Source organism: Alexandromys fortis, unplaced genomic scaffold (assembly GCF_014885135.2).
Source record: "Alexandromys fortis isolate MF-2015 unplaced genomic scaffold, M_Fortis_MF-2015_v1.1 scaffold_25, whole genome shotgun sequence".
NCBI classification, from domain to species: domain Eukaryota; kingdom Metazoa; phylum Chordata; class Mammalia; order Rodentia; family Cricetidae; genus Alexandromys; species Alexandromys fortis.
The window spans coordinates 5,304,581-5,319,504 of record NW_026067904.1 but is presented as its reverse complement, the minus strand read 5'-3'; the positions used below and the strand labels follow the sequence as shown (position 1 = coordinate 5,319,504).

At 42.2% G+C, this 14,924-nt stretch overlaps 1 protein-coding gene across 1 annotated transcript in view; it reads left to right on the top strand.

The window, feature by feature from the left end:
• The window catches only part of Pik3c3 (phosphatidylinositol 3-kinase catalytic subunit type 3), a 78,251-nt gene that overhangs the window by 58,782 nt on the left and 4,545 nt on the right, over positions 1–14,924 (top strand). Inside the window, exons 22-24 of the mRNA XM_050135093.1 lie at positions 5,012–5,180; positions 7,517–7,607; positions 14,411–14,536. Of these exons, the coding sequence (XP_049991050.1) occupies positions 5,012–5,180; positions 7,517–7,607; positions 14,411–14,536 (386 nt within the window). The remainder of the gene's footprint in view (positions 1–5,011; positions 5,181–7,516; positions 7,608–14,410; positions 14,537–14,924) is intronic.

Genomic DNA, 14,924 nt, shown 5'->3' with positions numbered 1-14,924 from the left:
ATTTGGCAGGGGTGTGGTGGCAGGCAGGCAAGCAGACGGGCCTCACACTGGATCTGAGAGCTTATATCCTGATCTGCAGGCAGCATGTATAGAGACTGGGCCTGGCATGGGCTTTTGAACTTCAAAACATTCCTCTTTCAGCAAGGCCACACCTCCTAGTCCTTCCCAAACAGTTCAAGTAACTGGCGACCAAACATTCTAATGTGAGCCTTTGGGGGGATTCTCATTACACCACCACAGGACTCAAATGAAATGAAGCTTGAATTTATCATAATTCTTTTGATAAAGAATTATTTTTTATTTTTATTTCTGGAGATTTGAAGGGATGTGTTCTTTGCTTTTGATACTAACCTAAAAATGAACCCTGGATGCTAGCATTCCTGGTTAAATGGGAACTGACTTGTAGCTCCTAAAACAGCCTACCCTCTCCTGAGAATCCAGTGGTGTCTTTGTCTGTCTGTCTGTCTTAGATCTTCAGAGTGACCTGCTTCGGGTCTTCTGACAAAGCTCAGTTTAACACTGGTCACTGCTGACCTAAAGGGTCAGTTTTTCAGAATATCTCCTGTCCTTAACTTCCTTATTATGCTTTATAGTTTTATGTGTAATTAACTTTGCTAGAAATTCTGAGGGAAAAAAACGGACTTAACAATGAAGGCATCTATCTCTAAAGTAAAGTTCTGATGCCTCTGGGCTACTTACACAGTCTGTCTCATTTCCTGGACACAGTAAGGCTAGAACCCTTGTCCTGCTTATTGTGTGAGGCCAACAGATATGACATGGTCCAGGGATGATGGCTCTGTCCACACTGTGGGCTTCCCTCAAGGGTGAACTACCGACTGACTGAGATAAGGATGTCTCTTTTGGATCATACAACCAAACAAGGTTGGACTCCTTGTTTCAGAGATAAGAAAACATCTAATATATTAAACAGTTCCTTTTATCTGCTGCTTTTTGAATGATGCTTTAACAAGAGCTTGATGGCTCTCAAGTGGAATGGAGGCTCCATGGCTGTGGTGGTTTGAATAGGTATGGCCCCATACAACTATTTGAATGCCTGGCCCATAGGGAGTGGCACTATTAGGAGGTGTGGCCTTGCTGGGGGAAGTGTGTCACTGTTGTGGCAGGCTTTGAGGTTCTATATGTTTTTGTTTTTGCTACACTTACCCTTTGGCTTTTTTGGCTCTTTAGGGGGCCCACTATATAGCTCCAAAATATATCACACATGGGGTCTTATTCTTTCTTATAAATGCCTGGCCTTAGCTTGGCCTTTTTCTAGCCAGCATTTCTTATTTTAAATGATCCCATCTACCTTTTGCCTCTGGGCTTTTCCCTTTTCTTCTGTACTCTTACTTTCACTCTTACTCTGTGACTGACTAGGTGGCTGGCCCTTTTCTTCTGTACTCTTACTTTCACTCTTACTCTGTGACTGACTAGGTGGCTGGCCCTTTTCTCACTCCTTCATCTCTCTTGCTCTCTGATTTCTCCTATTTATTTTCTCTGCCTACCAGCCCTGCCTGGTCTTTCTCCTGTCTCGCTATTGGCCATTCAGCTCTTTAATCGACCATCAGGTGTTTTAGACAGGCAGAGTAACACAACTTCACAGAGTTAAACAAATGCAACATAAAGAAATACAACACATCTTGGTATCAGTAAAACAAGTGATGATGACTTCTTACATGAATTGTTTTTCATGACTATAAAATGAAAAAGATTTATTGATTTAGTAAATAATATAAACTAGTAAAATTTAATCTGATGGCATTTATGTGTCAATGGATATAGCATTAAAGCTACATACGTTTCACAGTGCGAGATTTGGGTGTGAATTTGGACTGTCCTGCCCCTGTGAAGATGCTTCGGTATGTGCCACGTGAACTATAGACCCACCGTCTGTTCTGGATGCCACCGAACGATTTCAAAGTGCAGATTGTCTGACTGTATGCAAGTGGTACACAGTCACTAAAATCTTCATTTTGAATGTTTATTTGTGTGATTCCCTCATGGGCAGAAATGAGGGGCCACAGCTCCCGGCCATCTGTGTGACCCTGGGAATAAACAGCTGGCCCTCTGTAGCATTCTGTGGTTGCCATGGTGTGGGGTTTGGAAGTTTGGGTTCAGTGCATTAATTTATTTTATGCCTCATATTTTCATTTCATGCTGTGTTTGCAGAGATGTAATCAGCATCACAATTGAAGAAGCATCTGGATAGCCAGCCATTCTCTCATTATCATTAGCTGGAAACGTGGCTGTCCGGGGGGGGGGGGGGGGGGGGGGGGGGGGAGGGCTCAGAAATGAAAGGATGCCAAAGTAGTAAGCTCTACCATGGCATTCAGATGCCCTCTGTTGTCTGTTTAAAACAAGATCAAGAAAGGGAAGAAGGATGTTAAAACTCCTACTTGCTCTCCATCCTCTAGAAGAAAGTTCCCTGTTTCAGCAATGTTAAACGTTGTCTGGGCTGTAGCTAGAATGAAGGTCCTTGGCTTAATAGATGCAAAGCAGACACACAGAGAGTTCCTGGTGCTCGGAACTGCCTGGATTCGGGATAGTAACAGTAGAGTATGACTTCTAGTGACTCCTACTGGCTCATCATAGGTTGAGTAGGGGAGAAAGGTGAGTGGGCATCTTTTAGTGTGGTCTTTAGTGTGGTGGTGTGCTTAGGGAACGTGTGCTCTTCTGTAGGCTACAGGAACCCCGAGAGCTGATGCAGAGTGTGACCCTTGTCTGATGATGATCGGATGGCTCAGTCTGTAGCTCCTTGTCTTTGTTTCATTTGCACCATCTACACCAGAAATAGCATAAGAAACAAACCCAGTTCCTACATGATTTAACCACTTCTTTATTTAGAAAAGGTTAAGGTAGTGACCGAATAGAAGTTGGCTTTTATGTGCAGCTGTTTCACTGTGAGTGTTTAGGCAGTTAGGATAAACATCCATTCGCCCATGACCTGCTGGCAGGTCCATTTCCCAGATTTGGTGTTTGCAGCTAAGCTGTTAAGCACACTTTCTCTCCCCTGAAAATGTCCAACATAACCATTTAGTTCCTTCTTCTGATAAAGATGTCTAAAAGTTGCGGAAAAGTAGGTGGCTTCTCTGTTGAATTGTACCAATTCCTGTCATCGGTGAGTCTCGGGTACAGTGAATTCTGGATGCTCAGACATCTTCAAAGCGGTCGTTATTAACATTTTACTGTCATTTGTTTGCTTGTGTATTTAGTTAGTTAGTTTTTTGGGCGGGCTGCATGTGGGGGTCAGAGAACAGATTGTTAGAGCCTTCCTCGGGTGGCCCGGGATGAAACTCACATCACCAGCCTGGCAGCAGCGCCTTTTCCTGCTGATCGTCTTGGCAGCCTCAGGATTTATTTTTGAGAAACAGTCAAAGTTTTAATTTTTACATGTTATTAAAGTATTTAAAATAAATACTTATTATTGGACCTGATTATTGGATGGTAAACAGCTTAATTTAATTTTGAATAAATATTATCATTTTTAATTGCTTTCTCCTTTAGAACCAGTTAAGACATTAATCATTCCCCCTTAATGGCTTTTGGTTGGTTGGTTTTGGTTTTTTTGACCTTATGTCGTGTGTGTGTGTGTGTGTGTGTGTGTGTGTGTGTATGTGTGTGTGTGAGGGGGGGGGGAGAGAGAGAGGCAGGCAGCTGGCTTTTAGAGCATTTACTGTGTTCCAGGTACTGTGTTCCAGTATTCTCTTGTGATTCTACATCTCAGGTCATCAACATTATAATTTACACAGCGACACTAGGATGGGTCTCTGCAACATCGCATGGAGAGGGAATTTCTTTAGTGCTTTGGTTAATTGTGCTCCCTATTAGGCCCCGCCTCTTCCTCCTGCAGGGTTTACAAGCTTAGTCTCTGTGCCAGTCACTGAGGCCTGTCTCCCTGGGACAAGTGGCTGCTAGCACTCAGGAGAGCAGAGAACAGGAAGGCACAGCCAACATCTTAACCAGGAGTCAGCATGGAAAATTGATTGGCACAGCGCTGCTTGTGCTCATGAATGGTAAATTCAGTCCTCAAGGCTGGTACCTTTGGGAAAAATAAGGTGGATGATAAATTGCCACGTGAAACAGGACAGTTAGGTTGTCCTAGAGAGGAATTTATTTAGCTTTTGTCCTCCCCACCCCCACCCAAGACAGGGTTTCTCTAGCTTTGGAGCCTGTCCTGGAACAAGCTGGCCTTGAACTCAAAGAGATCCACCTGTCTCTGCCTCCAGAGTGCTGGGATTAAAGGCAGGCACCGCCACTACTGGCTTTAGTAAGCTTTTTAAGCCAGTTAATTCCTTCCCTCAATGGTTGGAGCATCCTGTGTGCCAAAAGCTAAGGCAGGAGTTAACAGCACTAAGTGCCAAGTCTCTGCTCTAAGAATTCAGTCCAGAGCATCCTTGCTTCATGGCAACTTGCCAATCACTAGGTGCTTCCTGGATTCTATGGTGAAGTACCAGTAAGCAGACCGATCCCATTCCTATGTATCTGCTCTGAAATTGTGATGTAAGACTTCTCGGGGGAATTGCAGCTCTGTTCAGCTCTTGTTAGACATAAATGCAGTGTTCAGACTTCCTGTCTACAGCTTGAAATTTGAAGGATTTTGTTTTGAAAGTCATCATTTCATAACAGTCGGTATTTCATTTTAGGAGTACTAAGATCAAAGAAGTGGCTGTCTGCCTCATAAAGAGCAGTTCATTTGACTTAAGAACAAGAGATTCTCTGCTGATGCTGAAGCTGATTCCTCTCTGAGTTGGCCAGATGTTTGCTCCTTGATTCTGCAATTCTATATACAAGATAAAAATTTTAAATTAATATTAATTGGGATGGTTTTAGGCTTGCTTTTTTCATTTCCAAGAGTTGAACTACACTGTATTCTGAAGGGCATGTTTGAAGGTATAGAATAATTTAATGAATTAATCTTCTTCAGAGGCACTTTCACAGATTGAATAAAGTATTTCCTTCCTTGTTTGTAAAGACACTTGTAGAAATGACCAAGGTTCTTGTTTACATCCAGGCAAACTCTTCCACATAGATTTTGGGTATATCTTGGGCCGAGATCCAAAGCCTCTTCCTCCTCCAATGAAGCTGAATAAAGAGATGGTGGAAGGAATGGGCGGCACGCAGAGTGAGCAGTACCAAGAGTTCCGAAAGCAGTGCTACACGGCCTTTCTCCACCTGCGAAGGTGAGGACTGTAGGTGTGTCTCAGAACACTAGGACGAGTGTGGAAACGTGTGTTTACTGCCCGACCTTTCTCTGAAAGACATAATGGCATTCTCAATATTTGCTACATATAGTGATAAACCCAGCATCAAAGCATACCTCCCTTTCCTACTAATTATCCCTTCTGTAACCTACCAGTTGAGAAGCTGGCATTCTGTGAGCTGAGGCTACCCAGGAGGAGTTTTACCCATCCCTTCTCCCTGGAGGTGGTGGTGAGCAGCGTAGTAGGACTGCCCTGCCTTGGGTACACTCTTAGTCAGCCATTTTCTTCTAATGCTTTCTCCACCTCAGTTTTGGATGTTGTTCAAGGTAATTCACAGGTTTCATTTTTTTGTCTCTTCAGTGGCTCACTCTACTTTGAACAAGGTTTGTTTTACTTTGTCCTTTCTTCAATGTCACTCTGTGCTTCTTTCATCGTGGTCTGATTAAAAAGACTGGATGACTTAAGTTACCAGGAAAAAGATAAAGTCATGTACTTGAATATGAACAAAGTTCTGACAATCAGAAGTGACAGGATCCCTGGCTTCTTAAGTATTTTCCACCTAACTATGCAAAAGGGATTTTCCTAGTCCAGCAGAAATCCTAGCGTAAATTATGCCTGCAGTCCATCCCAGGGTGGGTCAAGGTGGTTTGGCCAACCTACAGGGTCTATGGCTCTAACCTCACCAAGTTAATATGCCATGTACAAAGAGCAGCAGTTGTGTTTCTGATTTGTAAGTATTTATTTCTCCTTATTCTGTTTACTAGAGCAGTTAATAATAATCTAATACAATAAGAGCAGTGAGAACAGACTTCCCTGCCTTGGACCCTGCTATAGCCTTTAGTGCTTTGTAATTCAGAACAATGTTAGCTGTAGGATTTTGGTAGATGTTTCAATTGTGTCTACCTCACACAGGGCCATCTGTACGGTCCACAGGTTGGCACTCCTGGGAGCCCTGTCGACTTTGAAGAGGAGAGGTCCTTAGGTGATTAGTGCTGTGCCAGGGTGTCCTGGGGAAGGGGTCAGGCAAGAGGTTGCAGATTGATGGCTGGAGTCATGCCCAAGGATGTCTCTCACTGAAAACAGAAGGGAAACAGCGTGTTTTATGAACTGCTAGTGGAACATTGGTAGAATGATGTAAGGAGGCCGCTTGTTGGTTCCCAGCCGCTTAGCTCCAAAATAATCACACAGAACCTGTATTAATTAAATCATGGCTTAGCCCATTATCTCTAGCTTCTTATTGGCTAACTCTTACATATTAATTTAACCCATTTCTGTTAATCTGTGTATTGCCACGTGGCTGTGGCTTACCACCTAAAGTTCTCAGCATCTGTGTCCAGCGGCTCATGGCTTCTCTCTCCTTCTACAGTAAAAGGAAGAGTGAGAAAATAGAAGCAAATTATTAAAGTCAAGCTGAGGTTCCCATTCCTTAATGCAAACAACATCACAGAGTGACTAAATAGCCAATATGAGTGAATATTGATGTGGGGTGTCCTTCTGTATAAGTGTTGCTTTATTGGTTGATGAATAAAGCTGTTTTGGCCAGTGGCTTCATAGAATAAAGCCAAACAGAAAATCTGAACAGAGATATGTAGAGAGTGTAGGTGGAGTTGGGGAGATGCCATGCAGCTGCCGAAGGAGAGATCATGAGAACCTTACCAATAGGCCACAGCCTCGTGGTGATACATAGATTAATAGAAGTAGGTTAATTTAAGATATAAGAGCTAGCTAGGAATATGCCTAAGCTATTGGCCAAGCACTGTAATTAATAAAGTTTCTATGTGATTATTTGGGTCTGGGCTGCTGGGAAATGAATGAGCAGTCTCCATTTCAATACACACGATGTCTGAGGGAAAAGCTGGGGTCTTCATATTACAATTTCTGGGTCTCATACCATGGAATATTAACTTTTAGAATTTCTATCTAATAATGACATTACCCTTTTTTTCAGAAAATATTTTTATAAAAACAAAGAGGAATACACTGTCATTTCAACTAGAGTTCTGTAACATTGAAGATCTGTTTTTTAGATGACAAGTGTGTTTTTTTATGACTACCTAGGTTGTCATTTAACTGTGGCTAAATGAGTGGAAGGGAAGTAACATCATCCCATGAGTCACTCAGGAACGACTCCATGGAGTCCAGCCGTAGCTCCAGGAAGTACAGTGACAGTTGTGTGTGTACCCATACTGTCTCTTCCTTGGGATTAGTAGGAATCACACGGTTGCAGTTGCCAGCACTTTTGGAAGTGTTCTTGATAAGGCAAAGAAACCTAAAATTCTCACTCACTGGTTTCATTTTCTTTCTTGTTCTTGTAGGTATTCCAATCTGATTTTGAACTTGTTCTCCTTGATGGTTGATGCAAACATCCCAGATATTGCTCTTGAACCAGATAAAACTGTAAAAAAGGTAATTTTGTGGGTTTTTTTTTGTCTATAATGCAATCTGCATTTCATAGTAAAAATGGGTAAAGACTTTAACAATGCATGTCCTCTCTTTATTCCGGCCCGTAGATTATTAGCAGACTCTAAGGAAGAGTCCTTTGTGTTCTTTTATTCATGGTTCAGACACAGCAGTCTCAAGTCTTCTCTGGCACAGCTGTTCAGTTCCATCTGTCCTCATCTCTGTACCTGTAGCATGAGTCTAGAGAGACAGCTAGCTCACTGAGAACTGCTCTTCTTCATCCTCATGGGTAACTCTCCCAGCGTTGCCAACAAGATGCTTGACTTGGTCGCAGGTGGACCATGCTATGGATGACGTATCATTTAGATGTCTCCCCTGTCGTCTTCTTTTCTGTCCCCTCTGTTTTGGATATTGCTGTGTCACTGTAGAGTCCCGCCATTTGTTTTCTTTGTAAGCAGCCTATAGAGAGAACTAGTGGAAGCTGCTAAATGCAAGCAGTCAGTCAGCTGTCCTAACTAGAATTTGAGCAGGAATGGGAGGAAAGGCAGTGGGTTTGGATACTTCCCTTTAATCTACTTCTCGGACTGCTTCTGATAAGAGCAGATGGAACAAAGATTTATGTATCCAAAGGTAAAAGAAGATGATGGAGATCGGTATTCATCCTCAGAGAAGATTGTGAAGCGCTTTTAACTCGTAGAAGTATAAAATCTCTGAAAGACAGTAGCATTTTTCAAGATAGAGCTGCCCCGGCTTTAAAACTGGTGACGGCGGCTTACACCAGCAGATCTATGTCTAGCTCAGTGGACTTTGGAAGATTAAGTTCAGCAGTGATTATACAGGAAAGAGACCAGTTCTTTCCTCAGGCTTAGCAGGCTAGGTGAAGTGTCTGAGTGGAGGTATTTTCTTCTGTCTTTAAGAAAACTCTTAGCTGGTGGTGATGTTGGCGCATGCCTTTAATCCCAGCATTCAGAGGAGGCAGAGGCAGGTGGATCCCTGTGAGTTCAAGGCCAGCCTGGTCTACAAGCAAGAGCTAGTTCCAGGACAGGCTCCAAAGCTACAGAGAAACCTTGTCTTGAAAAACAAACAAACAAACAAAACTCTTAAAAGGTGCTTGTTTTATTCTGGCAGATGGTACATTGGCCTTTCCATTTCTTGTTTTATCCAGTCAGCAATATTCAATAATTTGTTGTTGTTGTTTGTGTGTCCTGTTCTTGTCTTTTTATTTTTCCTTTACTGGCTAAAGCTCATCCATCAGGAAGTATAATTGCCTGATGGAAAACTCTTGAGCTGTGAAGGATGCCTGCTTCAGCTTCACGTGTTCCCGTGTTGTGCTCGCATCCACTCTATTAAGGATCTCTTCTGTAGTTTCTTTTAAACTCATTTATCATAGCTCCATCATGGTCAGTCTTCCCTGAGTGTGGCTGTTCAGAAGCCATTTGGGAAATTTCTGGCAGTGTTGACCAGACTTGCGACAGACAGCGGCTTCTTTGACCAATTAAGCCATGCCATGGTCAGCGTTTTCTTTAGCCATTTCTGCTGGGTGTGGACGGTATGTTCTTTGCCTGCTAAGCTGTGTCACAGACAGTGGTATCTGCCTAATAAGCCAGGCCATGGGCACTGGTTTCTTCGGCCAGTTCTTGTCTTTGTGCGTCCTCTGTGGCACTACCACCTATTTCAGGAAGTCACATGACTCTCCTACCAGCTGTCCTTAAAGCACTGTTTCAAAGTGCAAAGCAATTCCTTTGTGAAAAATGAGCCAGAAAGCAAATTTGTTAGATACCTTTTTAGACTAGTAATTCCTACCACTTTATTTCAGTTAAGTAGAACTTTAAAGGGCATTTTGCCATATTTTTTGAAACTGTATTTCATAACAGATGTCTTTACTTTCTGATCCTTTATCAAAATGTGAAGTACCCAGTTAAATATAGACTGTCATAACAGTGCTTGAAATGTGTGTTGTAGTTGATTGAAATTTTTCTCATATTAGTTGAATTACTTCTTTCCAAAGAAGTATACTTTATACTTTGGTGAGGTGATGGTTGCCACCATTTCTTCATCGCGTTGCTGACTGGACAACACGTCAGCTAGGCGAACACACAAGTGTGTGTGAGGCTGTTTGTTCACAGGGATGCAGGTCAGATTGCCTGATAGGCCCTAGCATTTCCTGTGTTTGGCTTCATAGAGTAAGTAACAAGCTTTATAATTCTTTGGAAAATGATTTCTTGCACGTAACAATTTTGTTACTCAAATTCATCTGCTTGAACACAAAATTGTCCTAAAATAAGAAATGCTGTTAGCAGGCTCAACCCAGAAACATGGACCTTGGCCTTGAATCCCACAGCAGCAATAGGAAGGTCTCTGGCTCGGGCCTTCAAGAATTCGCTGATCTTTATCTAAGGTAAATCCCAAGACCCTAAGTTCAGAAAGCCTGCCAGAAACTGGCAGACAAGAATGCTGCCTAGAACAGGGAACATAAAATAGGTTTAGTTATGTTTCCTTAGGCTGTTCCACACCTTCATCAGACCCCATGAAATAAACACAGTTCCCCCTCTTCCATTGGGTCTTCACTTTCTGAAGGAGAACTCTAATGTTACTGAAATATTCATGTTACAGATAAAGGTGTGCAGCTTTCTATTATATAAACATTATATGTGACAGATAATTGTGTGTGACGTGGGCTATGCATGGAGGCCACCACCTTGAAGCCTGTGCTGGGGAGCTTTCCCTCCCTGCAGGCCAGGAGCTAGTGTACCGTCGCCAGCTGTACATATCAGAGGTTGCCTCGTAGAGTGGGTCAGTAGTTCAGGTAGAGCTCGGTTATATAATAAGTTCACTCAAAACTGTCATAATTCTCTTAAACCCGAACAAAGATATTAGATAGTTTAATCAATAAAACTACATTTTGATAAAATTATTTTTTGTTGTTAATATGACCAGAGCTTAGTGAATTAAATAATCCAGCCCTGAGCAAATCAATCCTATTAGTTTATTATGTGAGTATAATATGTGTTTTATAAATATTAAAATGTACGTGTAAAATACTGAAATCATATGAAAATAAACACTTTTGGGTTGGCAAGATAGTTCAATAGGTAAAGGATCTCATTTCCAAGACGTTGACCTGAATTTGATCCCAGAACCTATATGGTAGAAGGCAGAAATTGTTCCCTGAAAGTTATCTTCTGACTTCCACAGACACACCCTGCACACAGGTAGGAGCGTGCTAAGTAATCAATAAGCAGATGAGCACGCATAGACATGGGAAGCTGAAGGAGGCCAGCCTGGGTCACACAGCAGATGCTATGTCAGTGTGGGCTACATACTGAAACAATGTCTCAGGGGAAATAAAACAAGAAAATTAAAAACTAAAAGTACATAAAGCACATCTGTAACTGCTGCCTGTGTTTGGCCCATGTTAAGATCTGTGGTCTCTAGATCTGCTGTTCTGAAATGAAAACCCGCTCCTGCGCTGGGCTGCGCTGATACTCAGCTTTCCCATTCACCTCCCCGTTCCCTGCACAGTGTCTGAGCTGCCGCTTGTCTGTGAAGTCGTGCCTGGTGTTTGCGGGATAGATGTCAGTAGAATCCATTTCCCTGTGCACAGAAACTAGTAAGAGGGACAGACAGAAAAAGTGGGACAAAGTGAATGAATAAAAGTTCTAACTGATTAGGCAATGGTGGATGATAAAGGTGAGGGAAGGGAGTGGGGGTGGCATCTTGAGTTGGCAGAGATCTTGGTGAGTTTAGCTGTAGCCAAAAAACGGAAACTTTTTGTGAGACAATTTGGAGGGGACATTTTGTAATCCTGCAGCAAGAAATAAGACTTCTGGCTATAGAAGAATACAACCCTCGGAACAGAATGCGTGCTCCCTAACAGTTCCTAGCTTTGTGGTTAGGGATGGCGAGATGAAAAGGCGATCTTCTAGGAATTTCCAATCTTCCTTTGTTAAAATGTATAGCCATCTTCAGAGGGCCGGTGGGGGAGTGCATAGAGTAAAGATGTTTAATGGATCCACATATAAACATGACTGCTTAACAGCCAGGGCCTTGTCGTTCCTATTCCCTTTATTTCAGTAATTAAAAGGAAACCTCTAAACTTTGATGCCAAGTTTATTCAGTAATTTAAGGCACTCCTTTCTATTAGAGAGTTTAATGGAGACATTCTTTCTTTAAATTGATTTCCTACTAAACTTTAAAACAAAGAAATTATATGTATTATAAATAGTTGACTGTATTTGAGGTAACCTGTAAAAATAAATTGCCCATGATTCCTGCTGGATTATCCTTGGCGCCTGTTGGATCAGCCTGTAGACGGCATGGTTTCCCATGCACCATGGGAGACATGAGACTCTGTTTGCTTCAGCAGCAGCTGCATGCCTTGTTTACAGTGTCCAGTGGTGGGTCCCCTATAGCCATGGGTGGGTGGGGATTTGGTTTTCCTCTGTTTTTTAAAGTTACTCATTTAAACCCTCTTCTATTTTACACTAAGGAATTTTGCTTTTGTTATTTAATACAGCACAAATAAATGATCTCCAGAAGAAAATGATAAGTCAGAACTTCTCCTTCCGTCTGGACGAATCAGATTGTTCCTTTGTTGTAGTTATTTTTATGATGATACTATTAAGAAGTTGCTACAGGGAAAACAGTCCCTCTGCTTTGTTTGTTGTTTAGTTTTGAGATAGGATTCTCTGTAGTTGAGGCTAGACTTCAAGTCGTAGTTCTTCTGCCTTCATCTCCCAGAGTCGTATCCAATTCCATCCAGCTTTCTCAATAGGAAGAATTTAATGGGGAAAGTCTACATTTTATTTAATTGAAGCTGCTTCTGAGTGAGAGATCTTGGCACTAAATTATTCTTATTCGAAGGTCTTTCTCTATTAACTTGTGTAAAATTGAACTCTCAAAAATGCTTAACTTAAAAAAAAATACCCAACTTAACAAAACCACTGTGCTTCATAGTAAAAAATGTGTTTCAGGGCTTTATTGGAGGAATTATCCTGCGAATTTAAGAATTGTTAAGATATATATATGATTGAATATAGTGAACTTAGGCTGTATAATCCCCATATGGTGTAGAAACTTTAGGCCAGTCTATGGACTTTATTTTATTAAATTCACATTTAATAATTTTTTTGGGTAAATAGAAAACTAAATTGGATTGTTAACGGGAGCAGGGAAAATTATTATACCATTGTTCAGAGATGGGAGTTTATATAGCTTGGTACAGGTTGGGAGGTGTAGAATGGTTTTGAGGTTGCTGGGTGCATCATTTGGGAAGGGGTGTGTGCATATTACATGGAGATGAAGGCTCTAGGCTGCCAAGTGCATTACAATGAGGGTGTGAGTGCATAACTCAGAACCAAGCAGAGACTTCAGAAACTACCTGCTATGCTTTCCCTGCCTGAGACAGTTGTGTCTGAAGGCTAGGACTTTACAGTGTTACTGTCACTAGGGACACCTTCGGATATGTGGCCCATTGGTGACTGGGATGTCCATGCAGCATATAACTGAACCTGTTTTGGCTCATTCATGCTTTTAGATCACTTGAGCATCTGGTAGTGGAAACGTCAACACCTCAAAATATGATTACCCACTGTGAGAATGTTGTTGCTGGCTAAGTGACCCTTGAAGAGACTCTATTTGTTTCTCGACAATATAGCAGTTGAAATGGGGCTACTGTGGCACAAGATTGCAAGTGGATCTCCAAGATCGGGCAATTGGGCATTTCCCAAATGGGGAACTACTCCGACTGTTTGGATGTCTTTAGATGTTCTGATGCCTGTACTGAGTGTTAGAGTACCCTGTTGGACAACAGTGACCAAGAGTGCAGGTGGCCCTTGTAAGGCAGGGTATGGATACGTGGTACTGCGTTTCCAGCGGCATACATAAGCAGAGTGCCTGGGTAGCTCTGAGAGGCGAATAGCAGGGGATAAAACTTTGAGCTTATGGCTTTTTGCTTCAAGGCAATTCCAGATTGTAAATATAAGTAAGTAAAACTGAGCCACGTGTTCAACAGTGCTTAGTGTTCGCTGGAACCTCAGTCGATTTAACTGCCTACCTGCTAGGATGAATCTTTATATCAGCACAACAGAACCTACAGTCTCTGTTCCATACCGTCCAGAATGAGTGTGTTGATATCTCTGTTAATAGATAGATAAATGTGGTGCCAAGCCAGTGAACACAAAGGCAGTGAGGGGAAGTATATTGAGATGATACATGCTCCATGGATCCCGGGAAAGCTGAGCTGGAAGCGTGGCCCTTCAGGCAATGTGCCAACTTACACAGCCATAACAGCAAGTTGAGTGTCATGCCAGCGTATGGAAGTTATGTAAGCTGAAGAGAAGAGTCTTAAGCATGATGAATCAGCAGACTGAGGAAAGCAGAGGGCAATGACAGGTGGCCTCGCACACGTCAGGAAATAGTAATAATTGACCACTTACATGTAAGCCTTACTAAAGAAAATGCTTCATATTTGGTACAGAACGTTCTTGTGAACTATGACCATCAAGGTATGGGTGTGTCAGGAGTTGTTAATATGATCTCACCTTATTTTGTCTATTTCTGTCACTCAGTAGCTCTTGAGCTGAAATGCTCAAGTATAAAGTGCATTTGGAGCTAAAGTAATGGCATTTCTGTCCTTAGAAGGAAGCCATGTCTGTAATTGGAAGTGATACAGATACATTCAGAACTCTTTATTGGCATAACTTTTGGCATCTTGATGATGTCTGTCAGTTTGATCCTGTCACTGCAGAGCATATTTCCTGACTTGTTCCATTAAAAGGTTGACTGATGTTGTCTGTGGTTCTCTCTAGGTTCAGGATAAGTTCCGATTGGACCTTTCAGATGAGGAGGCTGTGCATTACATGCAGAGTCTGATTGACGAGAGCGTCCATGCGCTGTTTGCTGCGGTGGTGGAGCAGATCCATAAGTTTGCCCAGGTAAGTTCCCGAGGGCTGTGTGCCGGTCTCACCCTTGCCAGGTACTAAGGAATCTTCAGAGATGCTCACTTGCTGGCTGACATTATCCTTCCTGGTTTTGTTTCTCCATCAAGCCTTAATGGCATCTTAGCAGTGGGTGAAGGGAACATCTTGAGATCATATTATTCCTACATAGAGGAGCATTGTAGACCCCGTCGTAGGAGTCTTTGTCCCATGTAGTCTGTTACAGCTCTCCTTTGAAACTTCAAGGCTTGTCACATGAATTTAGACACTTTGGAGTTTTGGTAAATGCTGCAGTATAAGGAAATGAGGCTAGAATCCAGGGAAAGCAGTCTACACCCATCAGTGAAACAGATCAGTATTCATGTTAGCAGTATCTCTCGTGTGC